This window comes from Rhagoletis pomonella, unplaced genomic scaffold (genome assembly GCF_013731165.1).
Source record: "Rhagoletis pomonella isolate Grant_MI unplaced genomic scaffold, Rhpom_1.0 Rhpom_scaffold_00009, whole genome shotgun sequence".
Lineage (NCBI taxonomy): Eukaryota > Metazoa > Arthropoda > Insecta > Diptera > Tephritidae > Rhagoletis > Rhagoletis pomonella.
This window is the reverse complement of record NW_023458563.1, coordinates 34,265,462-34,282,357: the sequence shown is the minus strand read 5'-3', so window position 1 is coordinate 34,282,357 and position 16,896 is coordinate 34,265,462. Positions and strand designations below refer to the sequence as shown.

General features: G+C 35.3%; 1 protein-coding gene and 1 long non-coding RNA gene across 2 annotated transcripts in view; one reads left to right on the top strand and one right to left on the bottom strand.

Moving 5' to 3' along the window:
- Window positions 1-2,760: 2,760 nt before the first annotated feature.
- LOC118745742 (cathepsin L1) overlaps window positions 2,761-16,896 on the bottom strand; it is a 56,929-nt gene continuing 42,793 nt past the window's right edge. The window contains exons 3-6 of the mRNA XM_036479381.1: window positions 5,999-6,252; window positions 5,687-5,822; window positions 4,469-4,629; window positions 2,761-3,022 (exon numbers count right to left, since the gene is read on the bottom strand). Of these exons, the coding sequence (XP_036335274.1) occupies window positions 2,827-3,022; window positions 4,469-4,629; window positions 5,687-5,822; window positions 5,999-6,252 (747 nt within the window). The 3' untranslated portion in view covers window positions 2,761-2,826. The remainder of the gene's footprint in view (window positions 3,023-4,468; window positions 4,630-5,686; window positions 5,823-5,998; window positions 6,253-16,896) is intronic.
- Window positions 12,637-14,812, top strand: LOC118745743. Its single transcript, XR_004993695.1, has 4 exons — window positions 12,637-12,727; window positions 12,838-12,969; window positions 13,032-13,200; window positions 14,534-14,812. It is a non-coding gene; the product is annotated as an uncharacterized LOC118745743 (long non-coding RNA).

Genomic DNA, 16,896 nt, shown 5'->3' with positions numbered 1-16,896 from the left:
GAAGCTGTGTTAGAGGAAGTGGAACTAGGTCCATCGACTTCAGTGAGAATGATGGAAAGACGGACGGGAATACCAAAAACTACAGTTCACAAAGCTTTAAAAGACCATCGATTTCATCCCTACCACATTCAACGTGTTCAGGCTATACAGGAAAGAGATTACCTGTCGAGGGTTAGATTTTGCCGTGAAATGTTGCGAATGCATGCATCAGGCCCCAACTTTTTTAATAAAATAATTTGGAGCGATGAATCATCATGCAAACGTGATGGTTATTTTAATTTACATAACCTGTACAGTTGGCAGATAGACAATCCTCACGAAATGAGAGAAGATCGTTCGCAGTACCGGTACAAAATAAATTTATGGTGCGGTATTTTTAATTGTCAGATATTGGGACCTGTGGAACTGCCGCCAACGCTCAACTCTCACAGTTATTTAGAGTTCCTTCAGGAACGGCTTCCAACTCTTTTGGAAGATGTACCCTTAAACCTGCGGCGAAGACTATGGCTGCAAAATGACGGGTGCCCTGCTCACTACGGGCGTGAAGTAAGAGCTCATTTAGACGAAACTTATCCTCGCCGATGGATTAGACGATACGGGCCAATCACGTGGCCCGCTCGATCGCTAGACCTGAATCCATTAGATTTTTTCTACTGGGGCTGTCTTAAGGACAAAATTTATTCAAAAACAATTCAAAACGAAGAGCATTTGCGGGAACAAATAAATGGAGCTGCTGCTGAGATAGCCCAATTGAGTTTAATATCACTAAAAGCATCTTTTCTTAGCTTGTATTATGGTAGAAGGTCGCCAAGCATATTTTATTAATAAATGAATAAATTTTTCTTCAAACAACTCATGTATATCTTATTTCACGTGAACCCATCCTTCACACAAAATATTGATAGATATAGCCCTTGTTATAGACTCTAGTCCGAATTCCGGTAAGTAACATAAAATAATGTCAGAAGCAAGTAATTATGTACCTTTGTACTATTTAGCATGTCATTTGACGGTAACAATTTAATTTAAATCTATTAAATACATTCTAGCGTGTCTCAGTCCTTTACCCACAAAAGCGGCTATAACTTTTTTTTTCTATTCAAAACAGTAAGTGTGGCACCTTTCTGAAATCTTTATTAAATGAGCTATTTTTTATGTAATGTAAAGTTATGGCTCAGTATTTTTTTTCTCCCGAGATAGTCAAAGTTGGGGAAGAAAATATCAAAAAGTTAAGAATCCAGAAATAGTCCTAATTTTATGATGGTTCCTTAATATATTTTAACTACATTGCATTTGAGTATGGAGAGGCAACTATCTGGAAGTATTTTACATAAAAAATTTACTAAGTATTGCCCGGTTTGTAGTTGCAGTTAAAGAAAACACTTGAAAAGGCACGATTTTTTTTAAATTCGAAAAAATGTAAATATTTCTAAAACGGTGACACTTTTACCTGAACATTTTTTGTTTATCAGTGAGCTCACCCCCCCACCTACCTTCCCCTAAAGTTTGGCACGTTACTTCTGGGACACCCTGTATATACATGCATACATATGTCCTTCAACAACAGGCCACAAATAAATTCTTTCACCAAGGACTATATTTCATTCAGGTATACAGCATAACTGCTACAAGTAGCAAACTATTTTGGGGGTGTTAACATGTGCTTACTTGTTCTTTGTTTCTGCGGCACAAACGATTATAATATCTTCGTTATTTACTTTTCTCTGTAGAGACAAAATACATGCATATGTTCATACAAGCACAAATGCATATATACATAAATACGTACATACAAACATATATAAATATGCATGTGAGGTGTGTACACATGTATGAATATAACTCTAAAAAATAATTCATTCCATAATCTATGCTTATGTATGTAATCAATTATATTTGTTGTTTTAAATGCTGCCCTAATATAATACTTTACATATATGTATGCATATGTACATACAATTATTAACATACTTTCGTACATAATCTATTGACATACATTCCCACATTTTTATGCACAAAAATGCATGTGTTGTATAGTACACTCGGAGCGCTCGCTCGTCGCTCACTCGTCTTTCCTAGCAGAGTGAGTATGCAGACAGCTACTCGCCTCGCACTGCGAGCGAGGCAACACACAACAGCCTCGCTCGTTTAATAGGAGCGCGAGCAAACAAGCAGCGCTCGCTCGTTTGGCGAGCGAGCCAAACTTATCGTGCCTCGCCTCATTGCTGCCACGAGTACGAACTGCGAGCGCCTCGTTGTCTGCGAGGCATTGAGTAGGAGTTTGCTCGCGCGCTCGCTCGAACTCCGAGTTTTTGCCCACCCTGATAAAAACTAACAACCTTTCTTTAAAACTACTATTTTGAGTACCAGTATTAAAATAATTATGATTTAAGTTTTCGAAATTCGGGTATGCCATACGCAATATTTTGGGCGCACAACTCCTTTTTGAGCAGGCGACCTTCGGCCGCGCTTCAAAGTACCAGCTTTAGCCGTACCAATATCTCGACTGCGCTATTATCCACAGTGTTATGTGCCCGCCGAAGTTAAGTTTAGTGGTTCTTTGTTCCATATTGAATAAGCTTGTTTGTTCAATTTATTTTAAACATTTACATACATATGTATGTACTAGAGCTCGGGCTATTCGGTTAATCGATTAACCGAATATGTAAACTTGCTACGTAGCAATCTAGCACGAATTTTTTGCCTTTCCAACATCTTTACACCTAAAATTCTATAAATCGTTATCCCCCTTTTATTTTAACAAATGTTTTTGACGATTTTTTTATGTACTGTGTATATTTGCATGATTATAAAATTTCAAAAATACTAGATAATGGAATAAGCTGCATAGTTGGCAATTCCACACAAGTTTTTCCCTTTGCGCAAACGCATATATCCATCTTCTCCCCACATTTCTCCCCACCAATTTTTTAGAATCCAATAATCTTTTGTGTAGCCCACGACTAGCATAGCATGGTTAACCGTGTCTGATGAGCAAGAGTCGTCGTCGTAAATGCCATCGCTGCAAAAAGTAATATCTTTAGATTTCATAAAGGTTTAATAAAAGCATATAACATTTATAATTAATTGCAATAAGGACATCTGTTACCCGAAGTACGGGTCGTAAATTAATAGGTCCACAGAAAGGTAATCTTTACATTCACTATCTATGGAGATTATATCGCTGATGACTCCTAGTTTCTGCCCAATCCTGGGGAGGGATTCGACTCTAAAAACTGAGCTAAATGAACTTTAGCTGACTACTTGACCGTCACTCAACTTAGCAGTGCTTGACTTCGTAAAGGGTTTTGATGCCCTTACTGTTATCTAAAATTTTACAGCAGAACTTATCTTACAAATGTCAAAAGTGAACTCTGATGGACTCCTTACCCTGCAAGAAATTAAATTACTTTGAAAGTAATTTATAAAGTACTTTATTTTCAATAATAACTGATTTAAATTCTCACTTTTTCCCCTGCAACGAACTTTTGTATTTAACATGGCGATGTCCTAGGATGCAGTCGATTATCCGACTATGCATTTGATTTCAACTACTTTAAAATGCATTTGGCTTAAAGCGCTTCAAAGTAAGTATGTTTCGTTTGAATACGCCTACGTTCTGCACTTCACAAACGTGTGAGTGTGCTTTCAATTGTTCAGTTTGAATTGCGTGCAAGCAGCAAGTCGATTGTTCGACTCTGCATTCGATTTCAACTACTTTAAAATGTATTTGGATTAAAGCTTTTCAAAGTCAGTATGTTTTTTGAATACGCTTTCGTTCTGCACTTCACAGATGTCTTTTCATACTTCCAAAACACAAATTGTTTCTTTGAGTAAAAAGAGTATCAAAATTCGAAACATTTACTCACTGCATTTGTTTCAAAATAGTCTTTCAATTAATTGATTTAAAAAATCACTTGCTTCCGTTAGGGTAAAAATCAGGGACGTGAACCGGTTTTGAACCGAACCGATTTTGAACCGGAAAACCGCTCTTTTCTATTAATTAACTGAACCATTAACCGAACCAAAATTTTCCACAAATGTTTGATCCGAACCGAAAACCGAACCACTTTCTATAAAGATTGAAAGGTTCGTGTCAACCAATTTTCAATAGATAAATGTACCCACTTTTTTTTGTTTTTGGTAATACCCACATGATAATACCCACCATGTTTATTTACCATGTGACAATATCAAATGTAAAGGCAACCCATCTCATTTGACAGACACTTGACCCTTAACCTTGCGCGTTGTTGCACTTGACACTTGACACTTAAACTTGCGCGTAATTTTTTTGTTTTTCGAACCGTTGAACCGAGCCGAATCCCCGGTTCAAAGGCCAAAAAACCACTTTGACGAACCAATCCAAAAATGCAAAAACGGTACGAACCGCTGAACCGAACCGACCAAACTTTTCATCCGGTTCACGTCCCTGGTAAATATAAATAAACCGACTTTGTAAACTGACCTATAAAGCTGAAAAGTCCGTGGAGTTGCATTTATAGAAACGGGTACTGGTCCAATGTGCGCCACTGCCGCTTCAATTGCCTTCTCATCCTTTGCTGGTAGTATTGCCCATGATGTCACATTTACCACAGCAAGCTCTGGGGCAAATTGGCATACACCTTTCTGCAAAAAAAAAACACAGTTGAAAAATGTTTTATGTATGTATATACCATTTTAGTACCAAAACATTTACATGTAAGACCCTGCAACTTATTCGAATATGTTGCGGTCGCAGGGGTTAGCAAAAGCCTTAAAACTATTTACGTTTTAATTCCCGCCTGCTCACATTAAAATTACAGTCAATTTCAGGTCACCACTTTAAATGCAGATGATGATTCTTTTAAAAATTCCTTTACGTATGCAATACAAATTTATACAGGGTGTCCTAGACCACCCTCCACCCCTTTAAAATGAAGGGAAATGTGACCTACTAAATGGAGGATGCTCTATCTTTTGGTGTTATCACCGACTTTCGGTTTCGACCGGATAGATATACATATTTTTACTAAAGATTTCGATTCTAGGGATAAAAATACGTAACTTTTGCGGAGCTGTAAAAATTTGCAACGATTGTGCTACTAATACGATTACAATCAAAATTGATTGTTTTTTTTTCTGATTGTAAAAACTACAACCTACAATCAAATATAGCCCACGACTACAATCCTTTTGATTATAAGCACTTCTTATTGCAATGATTTTGAATGCAATCAAGTCACTGATTCAATCAAACATTCTAATTGCAATCTCAAAAATACAAGTTATAGTTACCATAGTTAGAGGGGGTGGTCTAGGACACAACTGATGTTAAAAACCGTCAATGCTGTCAATGAGTAATTGTAATTGTAAGTGACTTAAATTGAAAATAAAAAGCACTGAACTCCAAATTTTAAGCAAAAAAATAATTACTTTTATTTTCTGAGCAAAACTAAAACTAAAAAATGTTTACTAAAAAGTTACATATATTTAATTATAAACTTTATGATCGGTTTCTGATATAAACAACAGTAAATATAGGGTTTCCATGCGAAAAGAAGCGCTTTTGATATTTTCAACATTCAATAAACGCTACCTTGGATGCCATAAAAAAGACCAAATACAATTAGAGTGGCGTGCTTTTGTGTAAAGCGCTGAACACCTGAAAAACTCTGAGCACCAGAAAACCCTTTTGTACTCTTACCTTCGAAACATATCTGTAATCCTGTTCACGCATAATGCCCCCGGTTTCCTGTAGATATTTCAGCGTGTTCCGTAGAGATCCACCAGTACAACCCTGGTTACCATGCGAAACACTACAATCGACAATCTGCTGGGGGCTGAAACGAGAGTATAAAGGACCTGAGATATGCCCTCCGCAACACATCTTTTAAAGCGGTATACATAATCGTGCCATACACGGAAAAGGTTCCTACTTCAGATAAAACGTGGCTAATGTGGTCGTTAATAAGCTTCAAAATACGTGTGAAAAATATTGTACAAGGAATTGGCTTACCTGAGGTGTAATACCCGTCTCGTCCGTTTAAATACTTGTCCCTCAATGCTCTCGGCTATGCTGAAGGCGTAACAAGAGCCACAGGTTTTTTGATTATCCGGTTGGGTGTTGAAGCCTTTGGTACGCCAATCTATAGCCTCAGGCGTTAGCTGCATCAGCGGAGAGCCCACAATCTCCGAGTCTAAATCGACTCCGGCTCCAAAGCGTTTGCTTTTCAACAAACGTAGAAACCCCTTAAGATAATAATCGTTGTTCTGAAATGTTGACAAATAGATAGTATATTCTTGAATATTATTCAGAGAACGAAGGTAACAATTAATCAATTCAAATGTTCGCATGAACACTTATGAAAGAAAAATTTCTGTCATAACTGATATACACAATATCTAGAATAGGGCTGCCAGACGTCCTGGTTTTCCAGGATTTGTCCTGATTTAGACAAATTGTCCTGGTGTCCTGGTCCACACTAAAGTTGTCCTGGTGTCCTGGTCCACACTAAAGTTGTCCTGGTTTTTTAATGAAGGCCAATGCAGACACCTCTCTAATTTTAAGCAGATTTTGCTACGAACAAAAGGTTAAGCTTTCTGTCATAATGATAGCGAAACTTTTTTTCTAACATGTTGAATATCTGGTGAGTTTACCTTCTTTCTGTTTAGCTTATTTGTTTAAAATCTCAATTTTTTTCAGGCAAATGCCAAAAATGTGCAAGTTCCTGATCAGGTACACGGCGGTGGGGTCATACATAAGTAATACCCAGAAGGTAATTTCAGGATCTAAAATCTCATCCAAAAGGCCTTTTTTTCCTTTCTCCTTCATTTTTTGTATGGAGTGCTCAATTATGAGCTTTCAGAAGGGCTTTTGTAGGACGCTTTTTGAAGAAGGTCTTTAAAAAGCTTTCTTAATTCATAAAAATCATACTTCTTTAAGGAATTTATGTAAGGTTCATATCAAATAGTTTTATTTAGACTTAAAATGCCTATTGAATCTTATTTGTAATGCTAAGTAATATAAACATTTACTTAGGTTTATCTGTGTAAATTATAAATAGGAAACACTTTTCTAGGAAGCATGCAGGGAAGCACTTTTTCAGTCCTTGTTGGGTAAGCTTTTAGAATGACTTCACTTAAGACAGCCGACCTAAATTATCTTCAGGTTATGCATATACAAAATGGCAAAAATGGTCATGAAGCGCGTTGTAGAATATGCGGAAATTTGCTAATGGTAGCATGGGCGTCGCTACGAAGTTTACCTTATATGTAGGTATACAATCTTCGATTATTACCGCAGCGACCACAAAAATGCAATTGCCAATATAGCAACTCAGTTGCCAGCTTGCAGTTGCCATCTGTAAAACCATTTCAGCCAGTAGCCACCCAACTGAGGTTCGGTTGCCATAAGCCTAAGTAGACTCAGCTCGATATTCTGATCACATACATAAGTACACATTTTCATGAGTCTATCTCTTCTTACTCTGGTACTTACAAATATCGGGCCAAAGTTATAATACCATTTCATGCTCATGAAAGGTATAGTTTTCAGATTTCAAATCGGTGAAGTAGGTAACAAAATATAAATTTAAGTATTTTCTTTACTTCTTCCCGGCGTATCTATTAAAATGTCATTTTCAAAAATTTCATGCATTGCTATGCCATTCCATCTCAAACATACTGTTATAGCATGTAATTGCTTCTTAGCTCAGCTGTTGTTTGCTGTTGTGTTTCTGCAGCATATTTTTAATACTGTTTAATCCTGCCTTGTATGAAAATGTATATAGCAGGGTGGGCAAGGCCGAGGCCGAAAAGAGCCATATCTAAGAGTTCTAAATGCTGCAAAGAGCCACAAAAAAGAATAAAAAAAACAAAAACTTTATTTTTAAATAAAATTATTATTAGAAATGAAAAACATTAATTTTATTATTATTCTATTGTACGTAAGATAGATATAAAAGAAAATTCAAAAGATTCCTTTGGCTTTGGTTTTAGGTCAGTTAAAGCCGTTCGTAACAATTCTGTTAAATGTTGGATAGTCAATAGGTACGTTCGTTTAAAATCTCCAGTAAAAAATGTCCAACGGCGAAATTCCGACGAAATATCATCTGTTCTCTCACAAGAGAAAAGTATCCAAAATAGTACGCGAACAGAAAATTTGCAGAAACTTACAAACTAGACGAACAGCTGATAGAAATTTTGTTTACATTAACAGGTCTATTCTGCACTTTACCGAAGATTTTGTGACCGGAAAATTTTATTACCAAAAAATGTTACCACTTCTTGTCACCGCGATTCTAGGTGCGTTGGTAATGCAGTGAAAGTATTCAGAAACTCAGCTATGAAGATTTGTGGAAATTCCTGTATTGCATATTTCGCGGGGCAATATTTTGTTACCAGCTTCTGAGATGGTAACCAAATTTACCGGTTACAAAAGAGCACAGAATGCGAAAAAGGTTTAAAAATTGACAGACACTTTAATTACCGGTTATAAAATTTATGTTACCAGCGCAGAATAGACCTGTAAAAAGTATAAAATTGAAAACGTAAGAAAACAAATCCTGAATTCTTATCCTGACACAGTTTACTGACTAAACGAATAATTACTTATTTCTTACAAGTTTAATTAGTCGTATTTTACTATTTCAACTTCCAAACCATCAAATTCAATTTAGGGATTTGCGTAAAATTATGTATGTAAAATTTGTATGTATATGTGTAATATGTATGAAATATGTATTTTAAAAAGTAAAAAGAGCAAAAATGTTCTAAGCAAGGAGAAAGTAAAAAGAGCCGCACTTTGCTAAGCAAACAGCCGCATTTGGCTTAAAGAGCCACGTTTGCCCACTGTTGGTATATAGATTTTTAATTACATAATTGTTTAATAAATTTTACTATAGTAGGAGCTTACAAAATTCGGAAAATCCCTTCCCGTATATACAATGTAAATAATAATGCTGCATATGTCGCATGTGTTCCTTTTGTTGACATGCATAAATTTGATGCATGATTTCATTTGAATTTATTCGGCAATGTCTTCATATATCACTTTCAATCAGGCATAAGCGACATGATATAAACTTGCTTGATGTGTTACATGTCGCTATGTTTTGCAGTTCAGGCCTTTAGTATCTATATATAAGTGCTCAGTCATACCACTTAGTTAGGCCGATCTGTAGCAACCACAGAATTGAGCTATATATCAAACTAAAGTGCAAGCTGCAATTGCAGTTGACCGTGTTTGTCAAAAAAGTAAAAAGCGGCAGAAAACTCGATAGTGAGTAATATAATCTATTGAAAAATACTAACCATATTTCCGTGGAATTGAGATTCGGAAAAGTTATTAGGTATTATTCATAGTTTTAAAATATATTTCATGAAAGCAAAAAATAAAAATAGCTGAGATCCCTTTCTTTTTTAAACACCTAGGATATCACTGACCATTAAAAAGGACCCTGAAGGACTGCAAACCTCAAAGCATTACACATTTTTTTATGTGATTTTTAAAATGAACGATCCAAAATTAACCGGTATACCTATTTAAAATTTTTTAGAACCAGTGGTTGAATTTTTGTACTGAAAGGGTTAACCCTAAAAGTATAATCTACGTCTGCGAGGCGTATACGGAATGGATCTTTTTTTTTACTTTTAACACAAAATTTACTTTTGTTGTTTTAAATAAATGTGGTTATTGTTTTTATTAATAAAGCTATATCTATTTTATTATTAGTCAAACTCACAACTTCAATATTATTTAAAGGCCTGCTCAAACAGGCGCGGTGCGGTACAGCGCGGTATAATCCCGTACGATACGCGGTAACGACATACGCAAAGGCACTCAAACAGGCGCGGTGCGGTATAGTGCGGTTTAGCAAGAAACATTGTTGCCATGTGACGAGCTCAAATTAACGGCACTCTACGCATTCCTCCTTCTAAATTTATACATATATTATAAATCTGATTTTCGCGATGGACAGCTAAAGCTCTGAGGACGAATTATTGCTATTAGCAGCACTTCTCGATGAAGAAAACAAAATGTATGAATATGCCTACATCTTTGTTTTATCCTGCAAAGTTCTTAATTTATGTATATGTTTAAAAAAAGAAGATGGGTTCACGAAATAAATTTGAGAAGAAAAGAAGGTGGTGAATTTTCCATTGCCAGATTTGAAAAACATTTTTCAAACAAACGAAAAAGTTCAACTTTATTTTATTTACTTTGTGAGAAACAAAACCAAAGAATATCACGTATGTATTACGAGCACTTTTAAACTCACGTTTTTTATCATGAAAAAGGTAGAATTTATAATCTATAGCGCTTTTGTAGATAAAATATGTGGTAGAACTCTAGCTCTAAATTGTAACTCTGCTTACGATATATCTTCGCATACCGCGCGGTGAACGCTGCATGCTGCGGTAGAGTTCTGTACCGCGGTGTACCGCACTTCCAATACCGCGTCTGTTTGAGTGCTCCCATATACCGCCATGGTATTTGGATCCGCATATCGTACGGGATTATACCGCACCGTGCCGCACCGCGCCTGTTTGAGCAGGCCTTAAAACAAGTAAGAGCAGCGCTGTCTTCGGCTATGCCGAAGGCTTCATACCTTTCATGAACATCTGCAAATTTTACTTTGACAGATTACTGCTTTTGAATACATCTGCATACATCGATAGAGGAGTTACATACTTATATAAAAAATCGCATCTAAACAATCAGAGGTATGGAAGATATACCTTTTATTAGCACAAATCTAAGTGATTTTCACTGCTATGTGATCGGTATGTAAACCGGTAACACAATTTATTGGGTTTAGTTTCCTACATAAAGGAGATATATCGCAAAAACTGGTATCTGAACAATCAGTGGTATAGGAGATAAAGCTTATACAGCATAGATTTTGACGATTTTCTCAGTAGACTTTGTATTATTATTTATAAAATATCTTACGAAATTTATCGGTTTTAGCTGTTCAAATAAAGGAGTTTTACAGTAAAATCCCATATCTGAACAATCAGATGTATGGAAGATACATATATGTTATAGTCACCCGATCCTTGTTATTTTCACTGTAAGTATTCTGTTAATAATGAGTGGAGATGGTGCGAAATTTCATGTTCCTAGTTGCATAAATGGAGGAGTTATGATAAAAGACCTCATATCTGAACAATCAGTTGTATGGGGGCTGCAGGTTATAGTTACCTGATCTTTGCTATTTTCACTGTAAGTCTTATATTGATAATGTGTGGAAACAGCGCAAAATTTCATGGTCCTAGCTATATAAATGGAGGAGATATAGCGAAAAATCTCATATCTGAACAATCAGTTGTATGGGAGCTATAGGTTATAGTTACCCGATCTTTGTACGTACGTATTCTGTTGATACTGGGTGCAAGTACTGCAAAATTTCATTTTCCTAGCCGCATAAATGGAGAAGTTATAACGAAAAATCTCATATCTGAGCAATCAGTTGTATATATGTTATAGTGGTCCGAATCTTCCGGACCCGACAAATGATTAATACATTATGAAAATACACCCACCTACCAAATTTTATCCGGATATCTCGAAAACTAAGAGACTAGATTGCATACAAACAGAGGGACAGACGGACAGACGGACATGGCTAAATCGACTCAGCTCGACGTTCTGATCATATAAGTATACATTTTAATGGGTCGATCTCTTTTTATTCTGGTACTTACAAACATCGGACCACAGTTATAATACCATTTCATGCTCATGAAAGGTATAAAAATGCTTGAAACGATGCAAGCTTTTGAGAAACAATGGCCGAATGATATTGTGGGTGAATTCTCAGCTAACTTCGCGATGTGGAAAAGGACACAACAACATATTTTTTATATTTACCCTCTCCCTCATAATATTCACACTCTTAATATACTTTTTATGTTTGCAGCAGTGTTGTCCCTTCAGAAACCAAATTAGAGATAGATTTTTAATAAAAATAGTGGTAGATCTCTAAAAATATGTGGTAGAATATTTGTAGTAACGTAAGAATGTGCCAAAAAGGATACATCAGACCATGAAGTAGTATTCAAATGTAGATAAACTGCATTCTTAGTTTTCTTCTATCGCGCCATTTGTTCGAGATATTTGCCTTCTAAGGTTTTCATTTTTATTGCCTTAGAAGGTACATAAAAAAATCTTATTTCTAATTTTTGCAATAAGTTCTTAAGTATTCTTGTCTGTAGAAATACTGTTTTTTAAGCAACTTCGCAGGCGTATTCTCAGGCGATGTCGAATCTCTAGGAAAATCGCCTCATGTAAGTGCAGATTGTCCTTCAAGCACGCAATAGAAATTTTGAAACGGCAGCACCTTCAGCTCTTCGACTAACACCAAATTCACAATAAATTTTCTTGACACTTCATTTCAGTCACAGTATACCAGTAGAAAAGGTTTTTGTTTTTGTAGCTGTTTCGTGGTCCTTTATGGGGACCAAATTTCCCCACAATAAATTGAGCGCATGGTTGCTTTTGCATACCAAAAGAACGAATATTAGGAAACATTGAAAAAAAGTCAGAGATAACACAATTATATTCTAGTAAAAATAAACACAATAGTGTGCGCTAATTCGATAATGTGATGATCATGTTTAAAAACTCTTTTCAACGCTTATTTTTCAGAAAATAATATTGCGGATCAGATTGCTCTGAGCGCTTGTGTTGGTTACCAAGAAAATGCAGCCCTGTTGGTTTTTATTTCTGTATCGCATCGCGGTGAGTTTCTATTTCTTGGTAATTCAGTTTGTGAAATGGTAAACAAATTATTTAAATTTATTGGTTTGATGTGTTTTACATTTGATTAATGCAATTTGCTTTCTTTTCAGACTATTAATTACAAGCACAGCATCATCAACGGTGATTGCAAGGAGAACTACTGCAAGCCCTGCGATTTTTCCGCTTGGTAAATATGTTCTGGTCGTGACCGAGAGTGGTCTCCCAAATCAGCCGGGAATAAGGTTAGTCATTTTCAATTTTATATCTTTGTTCGTCGACATTATAGGACATATCATCATTGCAGGCAATTGTTGCAGAACAAAATGCCGCAGCCACTGCTGTGGTAAATATGTACCAGCAGTACTGCCTACCGCCGTCGGTGCAATGATTTGGATAGCTGAACAAACGCCATCTCCTGGGCATTCCATGGCCATGTCATTGGCAAAAACACTAAGGGCTGGTGGCACATAGAGGTTGTAAAGTTTTTGGAGTTTGGTTTGTGGAATAACACAAACGGCAATAACGCAAATTTGTGTTATTTCCCAATCGAATGTGAAATAACACAAATTTGCTTTATTTCATTTCTCGTTGAGCAATAAGACCAACTTTTAAACTTAACAATTTGAGTAATAAAGCAAAATAGTGCACATACATATGTAGGTAGTCACCCAGTTACATTTGAAAAAAGTAGTACATGAACAAATTAAATGGACGGATTTGTAAGTATACAAATTTGAAAGTGCCCGGCGTCGCGGCGGTCCGCGTTCGCGCGCCGCCCTGCACCACCCCGCACCGCGTTCGACGTCGCCCTTGCGTCCCCCGCCCCACCCCTCCCTTCGCAATAATAACATATTAAAAAGCATGCAGAAAACATTCATACAAAAGCGCTATGTCCAATATGCGGAGCAGTTTTCAAAGACGATGCTTTTCCTATATTTTGTTACTTTTCATAAGTAAAAATATTTTGTGAATATTACTTTCTTCATATGAATTGTATCACATTTTTTGTTTAATTCAGGGCCTATCAAACAGGTTTAGAGCATTTGAGCAAAAACAACATTTGCCTGTATTTTGTTGTTGCTTCTGGTATCGAAGGTGCCAAAAACTGTTCTGATTTTTTTCTTCTTCATCAAAGCGTGCCATGCGAAATACGAAAAAGGTAAAAAATTTAAATTGAAAAAATGAAAATTGTTGCAACTTTCTTTCTTAGTAAATTGGTTCGCTTCTCGAAGCATTGATCCATCATCCTGTGCCAGGCCCAGTAATCAGCGGTTGTGCTGCTGAGTTGGGCGAGCTTTCCAAAAGCTGCTATTTAATCGCTGGTTTTGTATGGAAAATGTTTCACATGCACATAGATTTTAACAATTTAGAATTTTTGTGAGAAGAAATGTAAAATATTTGACATTTTCGAGAACAAATAATTCGAAAAAATCAAATCAGCTGCTATACTGATATTACCTGTTCAATGTGCCTTGGTTTAATTGTATTTTCGGAATAAACAAAGTTCTTTTCCTTCTGTCAGTAAACTGTTTTTTTTACAAATAGTATAAATAAGCAATGAGAAATAAGGCAAAATTTGTTTTATTTCCAACCTTTGTTGGAAATAAAGCAAAAGTCAGATTTTGGTTTCCCATTTAAAAGTGAAATAAAGCAAATTTTGCGTTATTGTCGTTTGTGCATTTTTGTGGCTGCCGGGAAATTTTAATTGAGATACTTTATTTCTTTTTTAAATTTTTTTTTTTGTTAATTTGTATCACCTTGAACTTTTTGAAACTTAGTTCATAATAAAAAACATTTTCATTTCAGTGGCGCTGTCCATCGATAACCCAACTAAGATTCCGTTGCCATCCATAATCGATTGACGATGGATTCCGTGATAGCCACCAATTCTCCTTTGACAAGATGGTAGAGAATCGCGGCAACCCAGCCGTATACCTACTCCATGCTTTTACGCACATATGCTAAATTGATCGCACCTAGCTAAAGTGCCTTCTTCAACATTATAACCTAAAGTAAAAACGTTTAAGGCATGCAATAAAAGAATACAACAGAACCAAAAATATTCTCAAAACTATTATACATAAAAAATTGAACGAATAAAACTCATAATTTAAAATATAATAAAACATCGCAATTGTTTTTATATGCACATATTTACAAAATGAATCTTAAAGCACCCACCTTCAGGTCGTTCTGGTTACGTAGACCCGACTGTCCTCCTTTTTTTAAAATCGTAAAAAAATAACACGTATTCTACAGAAAAAAAGTCAAGATAAATTTTCAAAGATTTTAAGTAAAAATAAATAAAGGAAAACTTTCATGATATCTCGACCAAGGTGTATTCATGATACAAAAATTTTAAGGTAAAACCGCTGACAGGCAGCCTGAACATTTTTGAAGTTCGCTAACATAAAAAAAAGGTTTTCAAATTTTCAATCTCACAAATACATTCTCATTTTCAGTCTTAAATAAAATAAAATTTCAATATTTTCATCTATTTGTATTTTGTTTTACTTTTATTTGGCATTTGAGTTGCTCTCAAAATTTCAATTTTATAAAGTAGACAAACTTCAAAAAATAAATGATGGCCGACGAATTGAGCAAGCGGTTTTATCTTTAAATATTTGTATCATTGGTGTATTAAACAAGGTGTTATTGACAACTCAGTGCGGCTCTCTTTTCAGGTACTATTATGTCAAAAAATATAAACAAACGAGTCAACATTCATACACATTTTTTTCAATTTGACTTTATAGGATGGTTCTTCTGAGAGCAATGTCAAATTCAATCACACTTTGTTAAGTACATGATCTCTACCAAATAATATACATCCTCTGTAAATATTTTATGAAGTGTTCCAAAATTCGCTCCGAGCGCGTTCACTGTTGATCATTTGATTTAAATAGTTTGTCAAACAATGAATGCTATAGTTTGAATGGAGTTAATATATTCTTCAGTAATTAATCATATTATATTAAAACATAACCTTATGAGAAACTGTTTAGTCTTAATATGCATAGTTTAGTCCGTGTTCCAAAATACGCTCCGAGTGCCTTCACTATTGATCATTTGATTTAAATAATTGTTTCTCAAGCATTCAGTACTATAATTTGATCGGAGTTTATATTCTTCAGTAATTGATCCCATTTTATTAAAATATAATTCTATAATAGGGTGGAAATTGTGAAATTATTTAGTTTTAACGGGTATAGTCTGCTAGAGACAATTGAAGAAAACTGCAACTACTCGAGGAAACATTCAATGAAAGCAATGTAGATGAAGGTAATAAATATTATTATTAAAATTTGATCCATATAAATAACATTTTACACCAGTTATTTGAAGTAAATCGGAATAAATATTATTATTAAAATTTGATCCATATAAATAACATTTTACACCAGTTATTTGAAGTAAATCGGAATATATTTTTGCATATAACATAGTTTTCATATAACTCATAAAGTACAGATTTCATCACAAATATTTTTAAGATCACTTCGAGTTGTAAAAATAGCGCTAATTAGTTGTATTGCAGTATAAAATATTTTATTACGTTCATGTTTACTTATAAAGCGCATAACAATATTTCTCTCGCCATTTATCCGATGTTAAAATTTTTCACCACATTATTTTGCTGCACAGCACCCTGAATGCGACAAAACAGTTGCTCGCAACCCTCAAGTCCTTTATGGGGACCAAATTAACAGCCACAACAACAAAAACCTTTTCTACTCATGAACCAAAAATACAAGATCACGCCTTCTTCTTAGTAGCCCGTTATAATCGGATTTAGGAAAAAAGTTGGGCGACTTTGACATTAGACGTTTGTTTACATTTGTTCGTTGTTTACAATTTGGTGGTGGCTTTTTACTGCAATTTTCTTAATTTTCGCTTGTGACAACGTGTGCACACATAAGGTAAAGAATAATTTTACACAGCGACATGAGAATTTGCATAATAAAAATGATTATTCATGCGTTCAACAATTACGCGTTTTTTTTTGTTCTCTTCGTTGCTTACTTCTTACAACAAAGATGGCGTCGAGATTTCAACAGCTAGAAAATAACTTTTTTGTTTCTTTAGGGAAGGCGTGATCTTGTGTCTTTCGTTCATGCTTTTCTACTGGTATACTGTGATTTCAGTTGCGGTTGAGTACGGACGTGTTC